We start from the raw sequence: 27,772 nt of genomic DNA on the forward strand, positions 1-27,772 counted from the left end.
GCACGTGCAGCACAATACCTTTACTATTTTGCTCTGCTTGTGCATAGTAGTAGTCATGCAATTCCTGGTTTGTTATGCATGACCTCTTCTAAACAACAGCACTTTTCAAAACACCTTAAAAATACTCTACAGATCCTCCTGTGATGAAATACTCATCTTATTAAATAGGCTGGATGATGCTTTTCTTCCACAGTGGGTAAAGTGCTGTATACAATGAGACATCTGGTACCCAAAACAGAAAGCTCACCTAAAAAGCAGGAAACTTTAACAAAGTAAGTGCTGTCTAAAGACAGATTTGGGTTCTCCTGGTACAGTCATGACCAACAGAAGATCACTACACTTCAAATGGTAATTCACCAAAAAGAAATGATGTTTCTGTTCAAGAATTGTATCTTTCTGCATCATATTCAATGCAATATGAAAAAATATTCAGAATTCAGTGACTCAATATAAAGTCCAATACAAGACCTCAAGTGGAGTCAGTGAAAGCAAGCACAATTCAGGAGTCTTAAAAAGTGAACTAAAAAGGCATAAGAAGAAAAAAAAAAAAAAAAGAGGAAAAGTTAAAAAATAAGCCAACCAACTATCCATTGTGAAAAGTTGGGATCACCCAAAAGAATGGTGAGAAAGATTCTCCAGTTGCACCAGAGAGTTCTCCTATTGCTTCCTGGAAATCCAACAGTAGTATTTCAGGATTCAAAACTAAGCACTCAGTGAAGGGAAGAAAGTGAAGGGATACAGTAGAAAGGATTAAATAATACCTTCACTTCTAACATTACTAAACAAGCTATATACTTAAGTGGAATCACGTGCATACATCACCCATTCAATGTAAGCTCCTAGTGCAGCCTGGATCCCATCCAAGGTCTATGAATGCATCAGGCTAGAGTAAGTCAGTGGAGAGTCTTAAACAAAAATTGGATTTTTCCTGGAAGTAAAAAGATGTGCAGGAGAGCTCTTCGTACAACTAGAGGCCATGGGAGCCAGACAACACTTCACTTCTGGTTTAAAATGTAATATGTTGGTCAATAGAGTTAGATGAAGTACATTCAGGAATGTAAATGCAAGATTACTTTGGAGAAGTAAAGGAACAAGAAAAAGTAAGTAGCAATGCAGCATTTTGTGGGGGAGAAATCATAGTAAAGGGATATTTAGAGGAGTATTCACAGATCAGGTTCAGACTACCTCTACCACAGAGTTTCTACGAGCAACAAAACTGTAGATCACACTGCAATACTAATGAATAACAGAAATGAAGAATGCAGGGCAGTTCAAGAAACCAACACTCCAGCTTCAAAGGCATTCAATAAGTGCTTAAAATAAGCAATGTCTAAGAAAAAAGTTATTTTAAACATTTCAACCTGCTTGTGCAATAAACAAAGCCAGGTAATTAATAATTCATGTCCAATTCGATGCTCTTCAAGCACTATACCCTTCCCTTGCGGAATTAAAACAGACGAGGACAAAGTAGAAAAATGAGGTGTTATTTTTTTCCCCCTTTTTCATACCTTTAAGTAGAAGTTTATGAGACCTTTATTCAAGTCATAAGTCTAGCACATCAATACAAGTGCCATTATATCGCTGTTCTGAGACAGAGACCAAGTTACAGATGGCCACACCGTCCCTAAATCTTCATATCCTGCCCTGTTTTATCACAGCCTTTAGATGACTTCAAAAGACTGTTAAAAGGGGATACTTTCACCTCTAAAAACAAAAGCCATGAAAGGAATAAGAATTTCTTTGCAACTCCCCTATTACCATAGTGTCCTTCCAACATACCTAAAAAAACTTCAGGAAGTAAAGAAACATAAAACCAGGCAAAAATATCATCCAGCAAGAATTGTGTACACCTACTGAAATAAGGTATGATATTAATGTAAATGGGAAAATCCATTTAGCAATGTTTTCTGCCTTAAAAACAAGCAAACAAAGACTAATGACATTTAGTCTGCAATATTGGAGTAGAAGCAATAAACATTACTAACATATTCCTTGCCCATAGCAATGAGAAAAATGTATGTATTTAAGGGCAGAATTCCTTAAATATGATTATTCCTTGAATCCTGCAAATGCCAAACATCAGTGTGTCAGAACTGAAATAAAATAAAATATAGCTGCTACCATGGCAGACTAGAGAGTACTCTTTATCTGCTACTCTAAATACTGGCTTTTTGAAAAGTTATTTGGGAAAAAAAATTGAAAGTCTCCTTTAAAAAAATTATGCTCTTACAATAAGGTGCCCAGTGTGTTCTGTCAATTGCATTATTTGGCTGTAATGAAATCTCTCCAAAAAATGTTAAAGGGGAATTGAATAAAGAGGAAGAAAGTGTTCTCCCAAATGCCATAAGGAAAGCAAGTAATCATTTAAAAACTGTTTTGTTTCATACATATCTTCTTCCATACAAAAGACAAAGCTAGTACAAATCCAAATGAGGAACTATTCTGATGTATTAAGAGTTGCTGGAAAGCTGCTGTTCTGTATCAGCTGAAGCATCACACCTGTTAAACATGAAAGGCAATGCATTCTGGAGTTGTGTATTCACTTCCCTCAACATTCTTAATTCTGCTTGATATTGCCCTTGCCGTATTTCATGCGCTGCACAGAGGTCAGAAAGAAGTAGGAAGTCACTTCGATATATCACTGCCTAAATTTAATATATGAAATTCAGACATCTATACAGGCAGTGCACCTCAAGTCCTTGTTCCTACCAGACACTGGCCAAAACCAGAGGTCCTAAACTGATGTGCTCATAAGACAGATCATCTCCACAGTCCCTTGTCTTCTCTTTCCCGTTTCACTTTTGTGTTACGGGCTATTTTGCCACATTCTTCCTTTGTATGCACCCTCTATTTTCCAACTTTCCTTTGTCTTTTGGCAAGTACCAATTAACCAGAGAACACACAGGTGGCTTTAGGACTCTTGGTACCAGGCAAAATGACATAGCCTCCTACACTTCATAGCATAATTATGCAACTGTGCAATTGCTACCATCCATCTGACAACAATCAGGATGCAGTTTTGGTTTGACCAACAGAGACAGCATCACAATTTTGCTTGTCCTGGCCAAGAAAGGCCTGTAATACACAAACACTGAAACAGCAGTCAGGGAAGACATCCAAACTTCTCTCAGGAGCAGATAAAAATCACCCTCTGGGCTCTCATTTGGAAAGCTCAAATACAGTGCAAATGTGGCCAAAACCCAAGAAAAGGCAAGATATCTCTAACCATTCTGCACAGGAATTCAGAAAGAGATCAGCATCTGACTATGCATAAATGAGAATGACTTGAGAGAGGGAAAAATTACAATGTTGTATTTGCTGATGAAATCCTTAACATGATAATTACTATGAATAATCTAAATATATTACATGAATAATTTCATTATATAAAATTCTGTTTATAAAATAATGTCTTTTTTAATTTTTTACGTTACTGAAGCCATCAGGCACCTCCTAAAGTAACTCTTGCAGATCTGTGCAAGGTACACTCCAGGGTCAGCCTCATTTTTCTGCCAACACATGTTCAGATCACCAGAACTGTATCTCATCACTTAATTTTAAACTGATTTTGTTTTCCTTATTTGAAAACCCGAGGAGTCTTATACACTGCTGGCTGCCTACACACTCTACCTGAAGTGTGCTGGGTGTTGTGTCTCTCATCATTCCCTCTACTGCTATAGTTTGTTGCTCTTTGGGTGCACCCTTTGAAAAGAAAGCCCTAGTACAGAATTTAATATCATTGTGATATTGAAAGGAAGCCTCAAGAGACAGTACTCCTAATCATCAGGGATTATTTCCATATAATACCTTGAGTACACTTCTTTCTCCTCTTCAAATTTCCTCTGAAATTTGGGGATGAAACAAGAAATTCCATTAAGCACAATTAGCAGGGTAACAAAATATACCTGCATCTTTCTTGTGTGGGTTATTTTCAGCTTTTATGTACGCTTACTTTTCTGCTTATTTTCTTGTTCTACTTTGTATGCAAACTATCGAACTTCTGCTTTTCCTCTTTTCTCGCTAACGCAATCATAGTTAAAGTTACTTCCATATAAGCTAATAAAACTGCATCTGCTCAGAAAATTTGTGAAAAAAAGTCTATAGATTGTATAAAACGTATCAGTTTGGTTTTAAATTGTCATGGCAACACTGACGTCTTCAATTTTAAATGACAGAGTTAATATTCGTGGAATGTTGTACTCAATATATTTTGGGAAGCTGCAGTAAAGAAGAATAAACTATTACTTTAGAATATAAACCTGAGTGACATATGAATACATCTCATCACATTTAAATTTATTCAGCATTTAGCACGTATTGCTTACCACAAAATCACCTTGGAAAACAGTCTTTCTGATCTCAAACAGCATTTGCTTAAACCAAATCAAAGCAGAATTTTATCATGCTGATTTATTACAATTCCAATCTCCCTACAAACAGAGACATCTGAATTTGTAGGTTTAATTCAACATATAATTCAGCACATAGGCATTTCCCAAACCTATCATTACAGTGACATAAATAATATTTTAATCAAATAGTATCAAAGGATTTTAAGTTATCAGGGTTTTTAAGGCCTATGTCACTGACAGGAAAATATTGTGAATCAAGCTGATGAGCAAGGTAGTCCAGGCCTACCTTTGAGAACAAAAGTCAAGCAACAGACAGCAGAATACTGCTCAATGGTTACGGACCATGCTCCTTTTTGTTTCAGTTATTTGAAATGAAAAATGTAGATTTTTGCTATAATTAGTTATTAGGACTGATAAAACTTTATATGCAAGACAATGAAATGAAATGTATGCCAAACAAAATACCTTCAGCCACAGAATTCTGTTATTAAAAGCATAATTAGCAATTAACTTCACAGTTATCCCTGGCCATAACATTAATGCCTAGAAAAGACTGTCTTGCACAAGTCTTCATTTGCAGCATATTTTTTAACATAATTCAGGAAGAACACCAAATGCTTATGCAGCCATTTAATATGGGCTGCATCTGCACAGTTCCTCCTGTCTCTCCTAATCCAGCTGTCACTGCCATTGATGTGTTTCTGCATGCAGGAACAGCTTTAACTTTGCGTCCACACAATATACACAGAAGGTTGTTCAGTGCATTGAACTGAAATGTACCAGAATATAGAACAAGGTGTCTGAAATAATTTTCTCTTGGGTTTTCACATTATTTTTTTTTACAGCAAAGCATACACATGCTCAGATCTTTAAGTAAATGTAAAAGGCAACAGTGCACCAGAGCTTTGCTAGAGTTCTATCATCTCTATTAAATACTATGCTAGAATGGTTTCACCATGTGACGAAAGAGAAGAAAAAGGTTTATTACATAATAGTAGCAGCAGCAACATTCTGCATTTTTCACTTCAGCTTTTAAAGTGTTTCTAGACTATTATTTTGGTTTATGGTGATGCAAATGCAAAGATGAACAACAGGTAGGTTTGCACAGCAAGTAAAAACAATGAGGATGAAAGCAATTTTCCATTTTACAGACCAGACTGAAGTAAAGGCAAATTCCCTTTTTGCAAACATAATAATAGCATATCTCTTTATTAAATCCATAAATGAAGGTCAGCATTACTAACTCAGTTCTATATTTTTCAATGCTTAAATTCATGTTATGGATTACCACGGAGATTTTTAAATAAAACAAGTTTACGACCAAAATTTAAATGGTCTGATGAACACCATAACTTAAATCTTTCTCTCTTTCTCTTAGCAAAAAGTAATCAAAAAGGCAAAAAAATGCCTTAGAAGAATTTATGTGTACAAATAGAAGGTAATTTCTATTGAGGTAATGTTATAGAAATCGTTATTGAGGTAATGTTCTAGAAATCAGTCTCTATACACCCACAAGCAGCTATTGACATCTATTAGTGAAAGGATTACATAAGTCTTAACAGCATGAATTTGGGAAAACTGAACTACTTACAACAGTCAAGGGCAGAAGGAACTACAGACAGGGTACTTAAAGTTATCAGTAGTGAAAACCTAAGACTTCACACATATTTTGTACGCTAAAAATATTCTGTACTCTAAAACTGTCAGGGAAAAAAAATACTTTTTGAAATACTTGACTTTTTTGTATCCTATAGTCATGCTTCTGTAGCAGTGAGGACCCAATCTGCTTTCCAAGCTGAAGACAGTAAAAAGTAGAAATACAGTCATTTCAAAAAAGTTTTTTTTTTCCTTTAGGCACAACAGTGAAATATGAAAGAATTAGACTTTAAGGTCTGCATTTTACTATATATCAAGAAGATTAGTGTTGGGTTTCTAATTGTTTTTAAAAAGCTTTTTCACCACTGAAAATTAAAATTTGAAGTTTTTCATTATATTCATAAATTTGACATAAGAGTATGCGCGGGACAGCTGTGGGAGAGGACGTATTTCAAATTGTCCAAGGTAACTGGAGTCCACATCAACCTGCTTCAAACAGAAGCCAAAAGGTAACAGGAGGTAAGAGCCTTAAGTACAACAAGGTTGTATTAGAACCCCGATTAGAAAAAGAGTGGGCAAAAGAAAAATGGTAAATCAGAATTTTCTTTTCATCTAAACTTAAAACATAGGCTCAACAGGCACATAAATAGCAATGAGATGGCATATTCCCTCCCTCAGATCTCATAGAGCTCTTGAGAAAAGGAAACTTTACAGGTGGGAAAAAGACTTATAAGGACGAGTATGGTTTGACCGCAACAGATGTTTAGTCTATGAATGTGAGTGGAAGACACATGAGATAATGATATATAGACCGTCACTTACCAACAGGATTAAACAGAGGTTTCATGGATAGAGATTTTGGGTCTATGTACTGACATTTCTTCCAAGTCTCATTTAAGTAAGTAAATCCTTCTATTAATTATATCTTTCTATTTCAACATCCCCATATCCCTTCATAAAACTACAATTATGTCATTATCTTCAGAGATTCATAACAACTAACCTGTATATCATTTGAAATACCATTAAAACACTAAAATATCAGGAAAGTAATATTCATGTGGAGCAGAGCATTCAGCTGTAAAAGCCAGAAAACATGCTGGTCTGTCTTTCTCATTCCGTCTCCATTTCCGCTGGAATTTCCTTTTTGGCACAGTGATAAAAGCCCTGGGAAAATCCATGAAGGAAATAGTAGTGCTGTAGTCTATATGCTCAGTGGTAACCAGGGCTGGCCACAGCCATGATTGTATGGGGACATACACTGCTAGCTAGTCCAACATGTCACAGGAGTAGGAGGAAACACTACACAAGACAGAGGTGATGAAGTCCAGGACTGTTTAGACTTCTCTGTTCACATTGGATTAAAGGTGGCAATAAGGGTGTTCACACTACATAATCAGTGAGTTGTAAGGACTGGAGAGCCACCTTGCTGATAGACACCGAACATTCACTGCACTGAACAAGATATAGACAATGTGGAAAAACATAGTATGACCATAAGATAGAAGATCTAAAACAAAAAAAAACCAAACTAAAACCAGACATATTTGGCTATATTATGGTAGGAGAAGCTTCTTAAGTTTGTAATTTAACTTTTCTTTTTACTTGGCTGAGTAGCCAGCAATTTTTATTAAAATAATTAATTTTGGTAATTCAAACAAATCTTGGTTTGTTTTCAATTCAGCTGAAAAGAGGCATCCAACTGAACCTAAGGATGAGCCACACAAACATCTGTTTTCCTGCAAATTATATTGTCATCAGATTTGACATTAGAATTTATGGAAGGCAAAACATCACTGTAATAAGAAGCAATTGTGCAGTAGAGGTCCTTATTGGAAATTTGTGGTAAAAATATATGCTGTATTCTTCAAAAGCAATTGCCTTGTCCGCGGTGGATAACTTCTATCCCAATAGCCACTCCTAGAAAATTACAACAATCACTCAACAAAAGCAGCTCAGACTGCTAAGATGAAGTTTTTCAACAGAAGTTAAGGGATAGGATCTCCCTTCTCCCATCCTAGGTATGATATAATTTACAGACTTTCAGCAGTTTCCTCCCATCACTCTTCTGAAACGTGACAGATTCAAATACCTTCAAAACCTAAATGGGACTTGCATGGGACTGGAAGACTTCAGTACCATGAATTAAAATTTGGACAACTAAAAATCCATTGCAACAGTAATTGACAAAAACATCTACTTTGAGCACATGCTCCAGCACGCTTAGCTAGTAAATAAATAATATAGCTCAATCTTAAATATTCATCAAGAGCTAGTTCTTCATTCAAGAAGTTTGTTCTAATAAAATAATGTGACAGTTTATCTTTGCCTAATAACAAAAGAAACACAGTACATAGCATCTGACCTAGAGCTTACTGAATCCAGTAGGAACTTCAGAGCCTTCCCAAACTAAAATAAAGCAGTTGCATAAGCCAGGAAACAATACATTCTTGTAACATTATTAAAAAGTAAACAAAACCAATAAAAAAAACAAAAACCACAAAACCCAACAAAACAAAAGAAAGAAGCCTTTAGAATAAAACTTACTAAACTCAGCTCCTTGCTCTAACCCAGTGTGATCATTTTATGCTGAAAAATCCATCTCCAGCAAAGGCTAAAACATATGGGAAAAAGCATAAACAAAGCACATAGACCTGTCACTTCTGCTACACACTTGCAGCTCTCAGCATTTCACTGTTGAAATCCTGAGCCAAAAGCCTATCTAAATCTCCCTATTTAATATTTACCAGTGAAACTGTACTTCACAAAGTTCCTGTATCTTTTTTTCCTCCCACTCACAATTAAAGCCTCCACAGCATCTCATGCTCTATAGCACAAGTTCTACAAATTCCTTCTTCACTGGAGAAAAAAAAAAAAAAAAAAAAAAATCCAAAACCCTTCTTCATGTTAAATTCTGCTCTGTGACCACTTCACATATAAGAAACAAAAATAGTTGTTTTCTATTAAACTTTTATGCTAATTAACTGTGTGTTCTCATCTACCAGTTGCCTTCCCCCCCACTCCCAAACTGAAGAAATACTCTTACTTGGGTCTTCTTCAAATGCCCACCACTCTGTGCCTTTGACCATAGGATATTATGATTTATGAGCTTGGGTAGCATTCAAGATATGGGTACACTACACTAGTCTTATATGTTTTCAATTGGTCCTAAATTCCCTTTTTTCACAATCTCCAAAATCCTGTTTCTCCTTTTAATCACACCAGCACTGAGACGATGTTTGCAGACTCGCAATGACTCTCAAATCAAGCAGTAACAGCCTCTTGTGGTATATGCACAGTTATGGCTTCACTCAGCTTCACGATTACTGTCATTTTGCATTCATCAACCCTGACTTTCATCTGAATTTATTGTCTCAATACCTGTGGTGGGATCTCTTTCTCCTTATTTGAGAAGTCTATAAGATAATCACCTCTGTCTGAGCTAGACATTGTAATTTCATTTATACCCATAATGTCTTTCAGACAGCATTCAAAATAGGACAGATGATTCACACCCCTCTCTCCAGCGACTTGCTAAAGTGAATCTTAAGAATTAGTTCAGATACTAGTTTCACAATGTTAGAAAAATCCCAGCTTTGTGTTTTAAAATTCTATAATTTACAATTTACAGTGCCCTCTACTTATGACAGTCCTGAATAACTATGTAATAATAACAAATTGTCAGGTCATCAAGTATCCCTTCCTCCAGATGGTTTATGTATGTGTTGAACAGAAGAGATTCCTTATGAATCCACTTGTACCCTCCTTTTATAACAAAAAACAACCATTTACTTCTGCCCTCTGTTTTCTTTTTAAAGATTGCCATTATACTTGCTATCTTCAATTCCTCGGGATGAATAAAGATTACACTCAGCAGTTCATAGTTCTGCATGTCACATCTGCCTTCTTTCAGACCACTTAAGTGAGGACCATTCAGTTTTAGTAATTTGTTATTATTCTTCATCTCAAATTCAGGTTTCTTTTTAAAATAATGCATTTCTATAAAATTTGAGCTAAAATTCATTTTACTGACACTGTTAACTTCACACAGTTTTTTCACTTGTTGCCTGTAAATAATGGTTCAGGCAAACGAATCACTCTGACCTCATTTATAGACAATATTAATACAACCAGTTCATTAGTTCTTCTGGTACACTCTTACCTTTCCTAAATGCTCTAATTATACCTTGATCAGGTTTTTTCAACATCACATTTCTTCAAGCTTCTTGCTTCCAATGAGTTTAACTCCTAGTTTTATACTTTTAGCAAACTCAAAATAATTACTTAAAGTAATTCCCTGAAAATAATTTTTCAATCTTTCTTATCAAAATTTATTTCTAAGCCTGCTAGGCTCACACTCTTTTCCATTCTCCTTACTTGGACATGACAAGTACTTTTTAAATAACAGTTGGATTCTGGATTTGATTTTTCTTTTAACCTCCAGAAGATCTTTATTCTTCTGTTCACCCACCCTTGAATTTATTTTTTAAATAAATAAATAAATAAATAAATAAATTTTTATCCCATTTTGGGAGGGTGTTCACACCCTTAGAATGTCTGAACCAGTGGCATACATGTGCAGTTAGCACTGAGTACTAGAGAGTCTCTCATAACCTGTAAGCATTTCTCTTTTCCATATTCATTTTAAATTCCCACTAAATAGACTCCACACTTCTTCATAATTGTCTCTTTATAGAAGTTAAGGACTGTTAAACACTATATTTCATTTTCCTCTACTATATGGATGCAGAAGTTCAATTGCCAAAGTCCACCCTCATTTGTACAGAACCTCTAATTTTAAAACAGTGAGTCAGGCCATTTCTGCACCATTCCTAAATGGATCAAATTTCTCCATTGTCCCAGAAATCCTTACAGTGCAAGTAACTAAAATCTTTGAGGAATCAGCTGCAGGTATGAGAATGCTAACCAAAGATGTTATGCATACTGAATTTCGTTTTATGTTTTCTTCAAATTCAGTAATTATAGCTCATGCCTTTTTAGCAATAGGTACAGATGATGAAATGGGAGATGAGGAGCCACAGATAGCAAGTAACAGGGGGTATTCAGTCCAATTTCCAACTAACACAACTATCAATAAACCAAAAGCCAAGAGAAATATCAGAGGTACCATAAAAACTTCCAAATTGCCAAAGGCCAGGAAAGTACATAGAGGATGCATCATTGGAAATATGGCCCATTCTTATACTTCTCCTAAGCAGCCACTACTGGACACAGAATAGTGGGCTGAATGAATCTCTTACATAGCTGCTCTTGCATTAAGTGTCTCCGTCAAGAACTTGGAAAATTCACAGCATTTCAAATTTGAATTTTAAAAAAAAAAAAAAGGAAAAAATACAAATAAAAATAATCAGAATTTTCCCTTTGAAGACTTACAAAAGTAAGTAATATAGGAATCTTTGATCTCTCTTTAAGTTTGCTAGTCTCCCTTGCATTAATAATTTCTTAATATAATGTCAAAAATACAAAAACTAAACCAAGGACACCTCAACAATGCTCTAATTCAAACATTATTTCCAGTTTAAGTGAACAGCCTTGGAATCGATAAATGTATGAATACACAAACAATACTTTTCAAAAAGTTCAGAAACTTCAGGGGCAAGACAAGTACATTACTGTATAAATGGACACATGCTTCTCAGAAAACTCCAAATGGCTTTTTATTTGTGTTTGGAAAAATACAAGAAAAAAAAAAATATTTATCTTTTTGAGAGCCCTCTCTCCTAAGCCTTCACAGGGGCACTGCAAACATTTGCTGTTACCAAACTCAGGAAGCTCAAAAATTAGCCTGCTTTTATCTTCACATCTCTGAAAAGAATCAAAGCACAAAAAGCAATCCTGTAAACCGTTCTGTCGAAGCAGTCACATGAAAACATCAGACTAAAGCCAGGACAAGTTGAGCACATTAATAATAATTTCAGAAAGACGTGTTAATATTGATTTACAAACTCACCTTCGATGCCTGGATTTTAGTTAAAAATTTTTTTATAAATTCCATTCCACTTATGTTTTAATATAGACATTCATACATACACACCCCAACCCACCATTTTTCACAAAAGTTACCTCTTCTAAATAAAAGACTTAATGGAGACAAGACAACACAAGATGAATAAGGTCCTTGAGAAAATGGCAACTATTTCTATTTGTCATGTTTATTACCGTGTGATGTGGATAGTACAAAGTTTTATTTTGACCTTACATTTTCATTTACTTGTAAATGTTTCAATGCCAAATATGCTGCTTAATTACAGTTAATAGCTTGCACTATTGCACAGGTTTTGAAGTAAAGATTTATGTGTTCAGGGTGGTTTTTTGGAAGGAAAGGTAAAGAAGGAAGTCAAATACTGGCAACAAGATGTGTTTATTTAACTGGACCTCAAGGGCATAATTTTTTTTAGTAGGTCAGTGTGCCAGAAAATCAGAACCAGAAGCAGCTGAATGAGAAGATGCATAAACCACATTAAGTTCTGATAATCTCTCCAAAAGAACTTCCCACCAAATGGTTTATAGCATCAGGTTAAATATTTTCTACTGGGCACTATCATGGCTTTTCCAATTCTTTTAAGTATCGCCTGAAGGAGGAGAATTTAAAAAAACAAACAAACAAAACGAAACCTACTCTCCAGGACCTAGATTTTGTCTGTTTTAGACAAATGGAAAAACAAATTTTGTCTGTGATGATACTAATTCCATGCTAACAATTTTTTTCAAAACTTGTTCAGTGGTGCACAAAATACTGAAGCAGTAACCTAGTAAAATTTGAAGCATGCTAAAGAAACTGTATATTGTAGCTATTGGAAATCACCTCTATCAAGCTTTCATATCAAGCACAGAAAATACTCAGCTTGGATAACAAAAATTAATCTTTCCACTTGCACTGCAGTATCTGTGACCTGGCCACTCTTTTCTGTGGAATCACTCATGAAACTACAATGTATAAATCTGTATAGACTGTGAGCATAAATTATCTCATTATCCAGGACATTTTGGTGAAATTTCAGGTAGTTTGCCTCAAATCACATTGATTCTTGTAACTTCTAGATGGAAGACACATTCTAAACACTAAGAAAATGCTGGGTTTATTTGTCACTAATTAGGGGAAAACCTACTTTGTTGGGGATAAGTAACCTATTAATGTACAACATACTCTAAAAGTGTTCACCTCAAAAACATCAAATTCTACAGGCAGAGTAACAGCAGAATTGTCTCTATGAATAAACTCAATGCACATATTTCCTGCATGCATGCAGGTTTCCATGACTTCGATAACAATTACCAGGACCATCTTGTAACAGACTTATTATTCAAGACAATCAGAATTTTCAACAAAAGCAAGATACCTAGAGCATGGAGGCCTCACATCCTCCCTGATATAACAATAAAATGCTTATTTAAAAAGCCATACACGCAACACCTTACCTTTGATGCCATACGCATGAACAGTGAGTTTTGATCCTCTGCTGTTTTCATCTTCTCATTTTTGACCAAATCTGTGAGGTTCATACTATCATCATCCTGAAAATACCTTACTCTTTCTTTATCTATATGAGTAGTGACCTAGAAACAAACATATTGAAAATAAATATTAACCTAGTGAGAAAGATCAACTACAAAATTCAGATCCCAATCATTTCAAAAAGTTTAAAGAATCATTAATCAAGCTAAGCACACCTGAAATGGTTAGGATTGTTGCTTCATTTGACCTAAGGAAAATAACATCTTCCCCTTTCTTCAACTTCATCAGTACATCTAAATAAAAATATAGCCTCTTCCTACAATCACTAAACCCTTTATATCCTTCAACTATCAGAGCTGCAACATTACAACTCCAGAAAGATATACAGTAATTTGCTGGAACAGTTTAATCAGCTCACAAAAATGGAATATTCCAGACAATAATCTATTATTTACAGAAGTTTTTGAATTGCCAAATCACAGATCCTACGGAAACACAGCAATCACAGACAGCACTGAAAACTTGTTTAAATGTGGGGAAAACTTGTTTAAATGCGGGGAAAACGTGCACTCTAAGATGGCAACAAGAGAACAGTTTGTTCTTTAGGGCAGGATTAAACTAAATCCTGAAGGAGCACAAGGAATTGTCATTAACATAAAGCAAGATGGAAACAACAGGAGGATGACAACCAATTCCTCACCCTCTTGTGCCTTTCGCTCCTCCATAGCAGTGTCACTAACTTACCTGTCCTAATAATCAAGAACACACCTGCTAGAAATACGAGGTATTGTCACCTCCTCTTATCCCAGGAAGATTGAAATATTAGTTTATTTACTATTGTAAGCAATTATCTCAAGAATAAAACACTGTTCCAGCCTCCAAGCTTTTCACTGTTCCCCAAAGCACTCTGTTACAAAGATTAGGTCGTAATTTTTATTGTCAGCAGTAGCAGTATTTTTGATCAGAAGAAAAGGAAAATCGGCCCCTGAGACCTGCGTGTCTCAGTAAAATCTTTCTTATTTTGGAACCATTCACCTCTGCTAATCTTCATTATTTACATAACCTTATGTAATATAGACTACTTGACTGTGATAACTTGAAAAACTTACTTTTTCCTTGAATGTGCATTTAAATAAGCCCTAAAGTGATCCCTAGGGAAATGTAGTCTCAAAATAAACTTAATATATGCTTAATAAATATGTACTCTAACATTTAATTACAATCATCTTCTGAAAGGAACTTTTTAACTACCTATTGACATTCTGATAAGACACTCATATTAATTATGGCATCATAAAAATAAAGCTACAGAATAATTTCAGAATTACACTTTAATACTCACATTTGTAAAACTTACCATCTGTCGCTTTCTACGTCCTCCTTTTGGCTCCAGTGGTTCAGCTGGTGCTGTCACAGGCCATGCCCTTCCACTTTGATCTGTTCTGACAAGGACCACTTGTTCATCTTCTTGACGGCTTGAAGCCTGTGTCAGGTTTTAAGATATATTTTAAAACAGATGATACAGACAAAACCTAAAAAAACACCTAATCACACTAAATAAATATTTAAAAACCTAAAGATGAAATAACAGATTATTTATGTTTTGTGTGTTCATTATAATTCAAAGCAGACAGTATTACCTTACACAAGGTATTCATTTCCACCTTTCAAAAGAATAGAATATTAACAATATGTTCAGCTAGTTAAGTGCAGAGTTAAAAAATCCTCTACAAAAAAGAAGCAAGCTTGTATTCTTGGATCTTTCTCATAAAACTTCATCCCCAGAAGAAATACAATGCTTCTGAAGACTTAAATAGACAATATTGAATTAATATACACCATCACCATTATAATGGTCTATTCCTGAAAACCATCTGAAAAGCTGCAGCATTTCTGGTTTTTTTGTGGATTCTGGGTGTTGGGAGGTTTTTTGTGTTTGTTTAGTGTATTTTTTTCCTTTTTAAAGCTTGGCTAACAAGCTAGCCAAAACATTAGCTACTGCTTTTCAACACATGCCATTAGATCAGACTTTTGTTTCCTATGCTGCACCTACCACCAGTACAGATCACTTATCACAATACAATACTGTTTTGGGTTTTTTTTAATTTTGATTCTAAGATATGCAGAATGGGAAATGCAAGCAACTCAACACAAGTATCTCTATGGTGAAAAAGAAATAGATTAATAGATGTACATTGATTATTTAGGTCAAATTAAATTTTAGACGAGACAGAAATCACATTTATATCATGTTTGTGTGCCAGAATATATGGAAACATAAACAGCATTTACCTGATATATGCCAAATAAGTAATTTGCCTTTGGATGGCAAATATATTCAGTCTCACATAAACTATACTTGTACTTAATTACTGCTTCTACATACCGAAAGAAATTTGGGAATCATGAGAAGGGTATCTTCTAAACCTGACTAAACCAAGCTCTTGAGGTGCTAGAGATGTGAGGTGAGAGGCACACACAGAACAAGGCAACGAGGGAGCTTTCACACACTTATCCTTAGTCTTCATGGTGGAGTAAAACCAGCAGTTCATTTGCTGGAAGAGTAACACAGTAGGGCACAACCAATTCAGATTTTACATGCACTGAGGATAAGTATTGACACAAATGCTGAACAAACTGACTAGTAATGTTGGTCTACTGGATCTTCTAGTCATAAATTTAAAAAAAATAGCCTGATCAGGGAAGTGAAAGTCAGCAGCCGTCTTGGCTACAGCAACCATGAGACAGTAGAGATTAAGTTTCTAGAGGAAGTGAGGAAGGCAAGAAATAGAAAAAAGAAAAAACCCTGGATTATAGGAAAATGGACTGCAGCTTATTCAAGGATAGGAGGTTGTCATGAATGACAAAGGTGCCCAAGAGATCAAGGAAAGCATCCACAGAGGATGAGAAGGGTCCATTTGATCTGCTATTTGGCTAAATGGGGAAGCTCAAAAACAAAAAGGAAGTTTACAGAAGGTGGAACCTGAGACAAGCTAACGCAGGAAGACCACATAAGCATTTTCCAGGCGCGCAGTGATAGAACTAAATAAGCCACAGCTGAAGCTGAAACTAGCAAGAGATGCAAATAACAAAAAGAACGGATTCTATGAACATACTGGATATCCTTCCACAAGCAAGGACAACATAGGTCTGCTGCTGAGAGGAAAGACCTAATGACAAAGAACATGAAAGAGGCTAAGACACTTAGTATCTTACCAGTCTTTACCAGCAAGGTCTGCTCTTGGGCTTCTCAGGCCCCAGTGCCTAGTGGTAGAGTTTGGAGGACAGGTGTACTACTTCAGGAAAGAAGTATCAACTTAAGGACCACTTAAGCAAACAGGAAATATGTTAGTTTATGGATCTAATGGGATGAATATATTATGCTGGACAAGGGGTCCCTTCCTATCACATCTGAACAGTAGTGGTGACTGGTGGATAGCCCTGGAAAAAAACAAATGTATAGAGTCACCTTCAAAAAAGTGAAGCAGCAGCACCTGGGGAATAACAGGATGACCACCCTCACCTCAGTCCCCAAAAAATTATACAACAAGTTCTCATGAAAGCCCCTTCCAAGCACTAGAACAGCAGCAAGGTGACTGGGAACAGCCAACATGCATTTGCAAATAGCAAATGATGCCTCATAAATCTGCCCTCTGTGGTGAAATGACTGGTTCAGTGCACAAGGAAAATACCAGAGATGTCTACCTTAAAGTCCGCAGCATTTTTAATGCAGTCGCCTAGTACTTTCGTTGCCAAATTGTAGGGAAGTGTAAACTGCAAGATGGGCAGGAAATTCTCTGGATTACCAGGTTTGAAGAGTATTTGTCAATACTTCAAAGTCTAACGGGCACTCCTCATAGTTTAAACAGCACATTGTTACAGATGCCATTCCTCAGGCGCTGATCTCTATCAATACAGTTTAACTTCAACACCCTGGACAGCGGAACAGAATGTGCTCTCGTTCTCCAAATAGGTGGGCTGGGAACATGGCTGATAGCCTTGAGGGTTGGGTTGACATTCAGAGGGAGCTCAACAACCTGAAAGATTAAGCTGTTAAGAATCTCAAACAAATGTTAAGTCTTGCACCTGGGGACAAACTCATGCACTGGCAAAGGTTAAAGACAGACTAGGGGGCAAATCCATAGAAAAGAGACTTGGGATCCCTGGTTGACAGCACGTCAAAACACAAGTTTGAGTGCCAGATAATCACATCCTGAGCTGCATTTTCCATCTTATTGATTATCCAAAGTAATGATAATTCCAGAGGCCAAAATGCTATCCCTTAACCACGCATATGCAATTTATTACATCAATTTACTACCCACAGGAGAATAGCAAAAAAGTAACTTTCAAAAGATCCCATAAACTAGTAAGATTACCGGCAACTGAAACAAGCCAAAAGCATTCATTCTCCCAAAACTGCTCTAGCCCTGGACAAAATACAGTTGAAAAACATTCTGAAATAACTTATTTTTTTAATGACATAACTATGTAGCCTTGAAACATAGTTGAGTGAAATAATCTGTTTTGTCAAATATTAAAAAAATATATATAGTTATCATTCCCCCCTCAGTAAAATTAAACAGAATTAAATTCTTGTACATATTTTCAGATTAACATCTTTTGTACTGTTAGTTTTTCAGCAATTTTCTACTCTATATTTTAATATTTAACATTGTTAAAGATACAAAGCCATCTAAGCAGACTTTGTGTTCTTTATATAAAACACAATACAGCTGCTTATTTACAAAGGATGTAGAGCTTTGCAAGTCTCCACATTGCCTTTGCTTTCCTTATAATCAACAGATATCAGTAAGAAATCTTTTCTTCTTAGCAAAAAACTGTTTGCTTACTGTTATTATTGCAGTCAACAAATTCTAACCTGTTCTCCTTAATGAGACAAACAGTGCTAAATGCACATCTTAACAGCTATTTCAGAATTACTATTACCTGACAAAGCACAGACATGATTTATGGGGGGGGGGGGGGAAAAGAGCGGTCCTTACAATTAGACATAGATACAGAAGATTTATACGGAAACTACTGGTAAAGTTGATTTTTCTTTATCAGACACAAGAAGCAAGCTGTGAATTGCCAAGCTTCAGTTCACTCTGTCAGTCAGTGGACAGGTGAACTGATAGTAAAATCACTATCACTAATATGAGCACAGAGGAGATTCCTCAATTTCCTTGTAAAATAGGAACATTTTGCCAGATAGTATAAATCCTTATTATACTGCACATCTTCAAAATTGTAAAACCAGAAGTAAACACCTCAAGGAATTACCTACAAGTGAGGTCATCTTAGTTTGGACAGAAAACTAATCCCTGAACTCCTAGTCTACCCTTCAGCACCTAAGATCTTATGGGCACATAAGTTTTTCTCAGTGGAGTTCTAGAGCCATACTGAGTTATGTTTCCAAGCATGCCCAAAACTGCTCCCATTTTGTCAGAGATGGATGGCTTAACATCTAGCTATTCCACACTGAAATCCTATCAGAATGCCAGCACTAAGCACCTTTATCCCTAAATTTTATCCCTGGTTGAGTCAGTTCAGATTCAGTGCCCGTTAACACTCGAGTTCATTAATAAGGGCTGCAGCTACAGATTTAATTCAGAAAAATATACTCTTTTGTAAAAATATTCTGGAGGAATATAATTCACTCATTTAACTTCAAAGCAGATCAGGAAGATTAAAAATCTCTCTCCCGTGACTTCTCTACCCACAAAGCAGAGAGAAATGGAAGATGAGGAGGAAGCCTGGAATACCTGTACAGCAGGAGTAAAAAATAGACATGGAAGACTGATTAAACCAGACAGAATTTATCAGCATGGATGAAAGTGGAGCATTACTATACAGCTCAGTGATGAAGGCACTCCCATGGATTCCAGTCCTTCAGACAAAATACCAGGGAGCGGAATGAATTTATCCATTTCGCAAATAACTGCTTAAGTACTTCATTACACCTCAGATATTGCAAACTCCATTTCTAGGTACTTACAGTTGCAGCTTACATTTTTGTTACCAGCTGCCTACAAGTAAAGCACAGTGCTGCCTACAAGTAAAGCTAAGCACTGTTCCACATCACCACTTCTACGTGCCCAGCCCTCAGTCTTCCCACACCCTCATCTGCTCACACCAACCACCTTCTTGTTTGGAATGGAAATTTCTACTTTTTCAGCCAATGGATGTGTGTTCAGATGATGGATGTCCTGTCAAGAGCCAGGTCAGCTCAGCTCCCACCAAAACAAGGACAATAGTACATTCCCAATTCACAGGATTGTTCTCAGAATTAAATAAAGATAGGTAGGTAGATAGACACATAAAAATAAAATAAATTTAAAACATCAGAAATTCTTCACCAGAAAAGTAACTATTTAACTTTCTGAAAAGATTAGGAATTAAAAAAATTTTTTTAAGCCTGAGAGCTTCTTGATTACAGTACAAAGATGTTAATTAAATCAGTTGATTAAATTAGAGCAAATAATGGGGACATCTCTAAATATGGCAATGTCAAATACTTGTCAAATCCTATAAAAAACTTCAGTAATGTCAATCTGAAGCAATTTTCCACCAAACAACTGATGCCTGCTTTATATCTGCCATCCTTGACTAATGAAAGCTTGTCCCAGAAACCTCAATAAAATCTAAAAATTTTGTAGATACTGAAGTATGATAGCTTTCACAGCTTAAACGTATTTTTCCAAGAAAAGACACATGAAGGTAGAAGTTATAGACCAAAAAGCTGTGTAAGTAAACCGAGCTTCTCTCTTCTGTATTACCAAAGGCAAATGTCATTTTGCAAAGTAAACTAAGATGTCCAACACTGGTCTGACTCCAATAATAATAATGATAGATTTCAGAGAAAATACATACAACACTACTTATTACCAGCATCAGCCAGATAGATGCCTCGGCTGTTACTTTTTCACAAGAAAAGGTGTTTTCTCTCTATTGGGAGAGGGGGACAAGGTGATCCATCACAATAGAAGAAAAAGGCCATGTCCCTCCACCTCACCCTTGCCAGACAGAGACAACTGGGGCGGAGCAGGGGGAATGGGGGGACGGACAGACATGACGACACAGGTGGGGACAGGACATGGGACGGACAGACTGTGTTTTCACTATGCTGTTCAGACAGATGTGAGACCTAGTTACCGTTATGGCATTCAAATCACTACTAATTTGAAAATACACCAACAAAAAGAAAAACCAATCAGCATTAGATGAGCAAAGGACAACAGAGTGGAAAAATAATACAACATGAACAAAAAGCAAGCAGGATGTACAGCACACTTTTAAATGGGTTATAAATGAAAATGGAGTATTAGGGATACAATAAGGAAGAGGTAACTGATGAAAGTTGCTAGGGTGTTGGTCGATCTTTCTGTGTGTGTAAAAAAAAACCAAACAAAGTAGGTAGACATTTGTGAATATTGTAATGCTTAAACAACCTATGACTTAGCAAGGCTTAGTACTTTGACAGGCAGTAGAAACCATTTTAACAGTTGAAGGAGCTGGGGAAGAGGAAAGTCAAAGAAAAAAAGCAATGTTTTAAAAAACATAGGGGGAGGGGGGGCAGAATTTCATAATGAGTACTTCACTTGACCAGAAGAAACTCACCCATTGGCAACATCTGGTTGAAATAAGCACAAAATTTTGTTTGAAATGGTGGAAAATACAAATACAGGCTAAATATTTTAAACTTAACACAAATAATCATGTAGAGGAAAATCATAAGAGCAGCAGTATGAAAAGGTAGAAAGAAACACAGAATAATTTTAGAATGTAGGAAATAGGAAAAGCAAAGATGAAGTTAACTCCCAACAGAACATATCACAGTAAACATGACATATGCCCTAGTTCTTTAAAGACTTGGACAACTCTACAAGTTCAGAAGCTGAGGATATAACCACAGATGTTGCAGTCAAAATTCAAAAAATCCAGAGCACTGCTAATCTGTGAAAGGAAACAGACCTTTTTAGAGGAAAATAAAACACCTTGTCCCAAACCTACCAAACCCATGTGGCCAAGCAGGGATACAGCAGCTCTCCTAAGAGGACTAGTTGAATCCACATGCAGAAGGGGCTGCAAGCAGCAAGAGTTGAATGAGTGGAAAGACACATGTGACTGAGGATTACACATGAACAGGACCCTTCAGAAATGGTTACTTGTTAGATTATTCACTGGAAACTGCCCCTAGGGCATCTCAAAAAAGATGCTGACTTCAAGTGAATCAGGTCCCTTCTTCCCCACATCTTTGCATTGCTGAGAGAAGAAAAGGGATGGAAATTTTCCACAGGGAATAGCTGAAACTTCTCCTTTCACAGTCTCTAAATTTTCATCTCATTGTATACATGACTTTTCAAAAAGTTAAATCACTAAAAACAATAGACATCACAACAGCAATACTGCAGCAACTGCACAGAATAGTTAACATCAGATTCTTATGTCAAATTACAAGCATCTAATTATTTTTAAAAACATCCATCCCAAGATTTAACTATCTTCACTAAAATTTTTAAAATACAAACACTTCAAAAAGGCTGCCATTGTTGTTAGTTTCCCAGAATGAAGGGAATTCACAAGCCTTTCTACATATCAGGAAAACAGAGTTTGCCTGCCTTTGAAGGCTCCAAAATGTTAGATCCTAAAAACAGTTGCATTCTTTTTTCTTCTTGTTTCTGCATGCCAACACATCAACATACAGGCAAGTGGAAGACCATCTTCTGGATCTGAACCATGAAATGAGTTGGGATGGGGGGAAACTCAATGAAAGAAAGCTGCCTCTGTGCCTACGCAAATGTTTGTCCTTTCTCTTAATGCACCTGATAATCAAATTCTACACCAAGTCTCCATTCTCAGAAGGATCAACTGTTTCACTTCAAATATTACACTCCCTTTAGGCTGCTATCAAACTGAAAACATCTGGCTGAAGATCAAGCAAAACACACAGTAATCAAATACCTGAACACAATTTTTTTGAAAAAAGCTGTTTATAGACTGAGAGAAGAAAAATGACCAAATCTGCCCATAATCAATTATTAACTTCAGACTTAAAAGTATGATTTTGGACATGCTTCTGGAATGTTTAATGATCATCCAAACAGACATGTTTCCTTCCTACCTTTTTACTGTTTAAAAGGTACTCCAGTTCTGCCTCAAAAATCACTTTCTCAGCTTCCTGATAAATACTGTCCCATGAGGTCCTTCAAAGTTATCTATTTATTCTAGCAATGAGCAATTCACAACTGAACATAGAATAGAACACCTTTTTATTTTAGCATGATATAAAATGCAGTAGTTGCCACCAAACACTAAGTCGCTGTTAAGCTTCTGGTTTTAGAATGAGTCCTCTCTAGACATGATCTTTTCATGTGAAGTCTGTGATCTTGGAGATGCAGAATTGTTCACAAAGTAAACTTATTTTTTGTGGAAAAAAATAAGCATTATAACAGAACATACACACAATATATATGCCAATATAAGCTGACTTGTGCGGCAATACTTTTATTTTTCCACATGCAAGACTTCAGATGGCCTTACAAACTATTTGGGACATTATACTTCAAGAAAGATGCAAAGTTAACAGGAGAGAAACTGGAAAAAAGCAAGAAGAATGAGTAGAGGACAAGAAAAAAAGTTATTTAAAAAAAAAAAAGTTGGAACAGAAGGAGGACAAAATTAGGGAACACAAGCTGGTAAACTGCAAAAACTCAAAGGGTTTTGGCAAACAATACGTGATGAAAAAAAGAGGAAAACAAAAAGGTTTAAATAGAAGAAGAAATGGAAGGTAGGCATTAAAAAGGTTCTTCTAATATTAAGGACTGCAGAACAACAGTACAGTTGCCTAAGACGACTATGGAATCATCATGAGGTTTTCTTTTTTTTTAAAATACAAAGGGCTTGAAAGCCACAAAGAACTATAAATGTGTACAGTGAAACTAGAGAGGAAGACAGTAAGGCAGTAAGTTCTAATGAGAGATTTCAGCAGGCTCTCATTTATACAACATGAAGTGATGCAGAGGATAAACTTTTAGATGTAACACATAGTGAAGTCTTTGAGTCAGAACCTTACAACCTGGAAGGTTTTTGTGGGTTTTGTGAGTGTTGAGGTTTTCTTTCCTAATTTCAACTAGTCCAGAGTCATGACACAACACATATGAGACTGATTACAGCATATTTAGATTTAAATATTCCAGAAAAAGAAAAAATACAAATAGTAATATTTAGCTTTAGAAGACAAAGTACAAAAAAAGAAGTGTCCCATCAAAGAGAAATTAAAAGGAGCGGATAAAAGGATAAAATAATCATGGACAGCATGAAGACTAATATGAGGCCATGTTAAAGACTAAAAGTAAATGCATACTATGAACCAAGATGAATTCATTGGATCAAATATGCAAGGCATGATTATTCAGAAGATTAAAGATGTTATTAGAGGTAAAGACATCTTTCAGAAGTCAAAATCCTATCTAAATAGAACTGAATTAAAAACACAGCATAAATATAGATAGATAATTGTATTCACATAAAATGGCAAGGCAAAAGTTGATTTTGAGGAGGATCTTACTAACATAGCACAACAATGGAGTAACTACTTTTTTTCCTACTAGCAAACCATGCAATCATCCAGGAGACCTTACAAATATTCCCAGAAACTGTAACCATCTTTTATAAGAAAAAGCAATAATTATCTTTTTGTGCTTTGTATAAAGATTCACTCAAATCTGGCTTTTTGATTCTGCTTTAACTTGCTTTTAGTATTTGGTGAGTGTATTATTTCTTCATGCAGTGGCATGGTATTACATAGCCTACTTCAAAAACCTCTCAAGTTTCTGAATTAGACTTATTAAAGAAATATTATTGAATATAAAATATCTTAAGCTATAAACAGAAATGTTGGTGACAGTAATATTCATTATCATCAGATAAATATTATCTGTATTTATATAAGTAAAATATGTTTAAAATATATTAAAAGTACTTTATATATATTTCATTAAATGTTAAAGTTGAAACTGGAGAAGAGGCTCAGTCTCTATCCCTGAATCTTGTGATGACTGCTACACAAACAATATAATTTACAGTCTGAAATGAACAAAGATAGTGTGCATTTACAGAATAAGAGTGGAATTGTCTGTTGCCATTAATTAAGGAACATGAATTTTTACTTCAGGCTAGTTAAATATGCAAAGTACACAGTTGTTCTCACCAAACGTACAAACCGATATACAGCTATTAACACCCAACGGAACAAAACAAAGCAGACAAGTCTGGTTTTGAAAGATAACTGCTTTAAATTAAATACATGAATAAATAAAATGGAGTTCTGACAAATATTTTTGAACTCTCCAGAGATGAAGCCTGTTCCACAATCCAGCAGGAGGAAATGGAAAAGCTAGTCTACCACCAGGTGCACAGCTTAATTTGAGGAACAGACACTGGAGTGGCTGAACAAAGGGAGTAAGCAGGCCAGAGCATCTGAGATAGGATCTAATCAGTTGGTACTAGTTTTCAATGTTAAATAGCTAAAGAGAATAAAATACATTTTAAGAGTCAGTATATTGTGGGATAGGGGAGCAAGTAGAGCTGGGAAAAGCAAACATGTTTGTTTTAATTACTGAGCCAACAAAAAGCTGCATGCTGTGTGAGTTGAAAGCCGTCTGCAAATGTTTACCAAGAGCTACACTAAAGTGGTACAAACACAGTATCATAAAGGAATAACAAAGCTGGGCAGCAGTCTTCAGCAAGGAACAAACTCCTACAACCCAACGGCATCTATGGACAACTTAGATGCTGGACTAAGCATACAACCATTTCCTTTTCTCTTAGAATCTATGGCCAATGGAAATACTTTGAACACTTATTCCTCTATTGGAAAAGTCTATCCTTATATTATAATATCAAATAAGTGTCTAGAAGACATCCAGCACTTCTCAGGACTTAGCCATTTCTTCCATCCACTGTCTCCTGTTCTCTTACATTAGTCTTTCTTTTCCATGTCATTTATGTCTCTGTTAGGTTCTCAGGTTGCTTTTACACACGATCACCAGAGTTATCAGAACAACAGAGTTATCAGTCAATCCCATTTAGAAGGAGCAGTCTGCCTCCTTCAGTGATGGCTATTTGTAAGGTCACATCACATCACTGAGTCAATATAGTAGACACCTGCAGTCCCCACATAACATAGGCTTCAAAGCAACTAAGCTACCCTTCAGGCTCTGCCATTTGTTGTGAATAATGGAACTGTCAGCTTTAAAGTAATGCTTTAAAAAAATCAGTACGTAGACCATTCTCCATAGTAAGACCAAGGTTTGGATCTCACAGCAAGATAACATTAAAATGGTCACAGGTCTGTAACAGCAGTCCATTATATAAAACTTGTATCTTTGATTTTGGTTTCTTACAGCAGAAAACACTACGATGAAGAGAAATAGCAGCATGAGGAAGGGAAGCAAGAGCAAACTTCTACCAAGGTTAAAAATTAAAAATGACTCAGTAAACATAGTAATAAGCATCACTATTTCAACTTCAAAAGGTATTAAACTAATATAGAAATGGGGTTAAAAACCAGTTTTACGAGATCAGAAATTTGGTCTGCCATAATCAGGACCCTGGTGCTTAACAGTGAGGAGAACCATTGAAAAAAAATCTAACGCAGGCTGTAACACAGAAATTAACTGGTCTACGTAAGAGTATTTTCATCAGGTAGTGCTAGGTTTATGTACAAAGCATGAGACTTAAAAAACCCAAAACACCACAAAAAAAACCCAACAAAACAACCCCCTACCCCCTCAAAAAACCCACAAATGAAAAAAGACTAAACCAAACAAAAACTCTAAAACATAGTTCCTTTTATAAGTGAAAACATTTACTAGAAAAGAATTAGGTACTTAGATAACTTCTAATTGTTTGGTCTCTATCCTTTCTTTCCCCTAGTCAGTGAGTGAGCAGATTAATAACATGTTATGTAAAAAACTTAATTTCATCTCATTGATATAACATCAGTTGCCCTTTAAATTCAACAATTCTTCGGTCTTATATTATGAAAAAGGTTATTTTAGCTAAACTATTTATTACTCAGGATAAGTAACATGACCTCCTTACTCTTTATGTTGAATGCCTTCAATCATTCCTGTATTCAAAAATCTTTCTGTTTGCTCTCAGTACTTATCTTCTTAGATAGGGTGGTCAGAATAGTATCTCATGAATAGAATGGACATGCACACAAACCTCAAATCAAATTCACTAAGAGCTGCACTGCCAGCCTGTGGAAGCAAGATTAGAACCAGTAATGTCTAACTTGCAGCAGTTGGTACTGTGTCCAGTGATGTGCCTAGTAATGGGCAAACTAAAGCAATTAATATTGGTTGTCAGGAAGCCACATAACCTTGCAAACACAACTTGAAAAAAAGGTCTAAAGAGGCAGTTTGGTGTTTTAAATTGTTAGTTACACTTTGAAATGGTTAGTCACTTAACCATACAATCAATGAGCCACCATAGGCATGAGATGTAAGAAATTTTTTTTAAAATGTAATGACTACATGGTTTGTTTCTATAGCAAGAACATCTGATAGAAGACATATCTACTTAGACCATAAAAAAAGAAAAAGTACTACAACATGTTGGTTCTTAAGTCCACAAATTGATGTTTCATCTTATCAAAGACAGAAATGTAGTACACAGCTGAGAAGGTGATAAGAAGTTTGGCATTTGTAAATAAAATAACATTTTCTTAATAACATTTAGTAACAATAAAGAATTGCAGTAAAAGCACTGCAAGAAGTTTCAAAAATATTCAGGCCTTAATATTCACTATTTAGAAAAGAGATTTACCCTAGCTCTGTGTTGTGATTTATTATTAAATGAATACATGTAGAAAAGAGTCTTTAAAAAAAAAAAAAAGCAAAGGAAGAATGTGGACAGTTAAATGTTGCAGAAAAAAGATTCAACTCTGGATCCTTTTAAGCTTCTTCTACTCATGTATATCCATACCCTCAAGCCATTATTACTGCTGTTATTTTGGTAGACATCAGAAGAAAGCCAAAGACTTGAAAAAGCAAGGAGCCTAGAATATCTTCTTACCTAGACAGGCAGAACAGAATGGTAAAGCTAATATTGACACTGGTAGTGGCACTTCCATTCCAGACATCAATGGAGAGAGCTCCACTCTCCACAGCCATCAGTGCAGCACCCATGAAGAATCTCTGTAAAAATCTCATGTGCACAACTTTGCAAGCCGTCCTGCTAGCTGGAAGTATCTTGTTATCCAGATGTACTGTCCCAAAGCCTAATGTCCAAACGTCTTCATTCCTTTTAGAAGGATGGGTGCATAGTTTAACTG

General features: G+C 35.8%; 1 protein-coding gene across 1 annotated transcript in view; it reads right to left on the bottom strand.

Moving 5' to 3' along the window:
- Nucleotides 1-27,772, bottom strand: part of CWF19L2 (CWF19 like cell cycle control factor 2) — a 79,166-nt gene that overhangs the window by 16,007 nt on the left and 35,387 nt on the right. Inside the window, exons 11-12 of the mRNA XM_026844984.1 lie at nucleotides 14,783-14,908; nucleotides 13,389-13,526 (exon numbers count right to left, since the gene is read on the bottom strand). Coding sequence (XP_026700785.1) covers nucleotides 13,389-13,526; nucleotides 14,783-14,908 — 264 coding nt within the window. The remainder of the gene's footprint in view (nucleotides 1-13,388; nucleotides 13,527-14,782; nucleotides 14,909-27,772) is intronic.

This window comes from Athene cunicularia (genome assembly GCF_003259725.1).
Source record: "Athene cunicularia isolate RWA chromosome 1 unlocalized genomic scaffold, athCun1 chr1_part1, whole genome shotgun sequence".
Classification (NCBI taxonomy): Eukaryota; Metazoa; Chordata; class Aves; order Strigiformes; family Strigidae; genus Athene; species Athene cunicularia.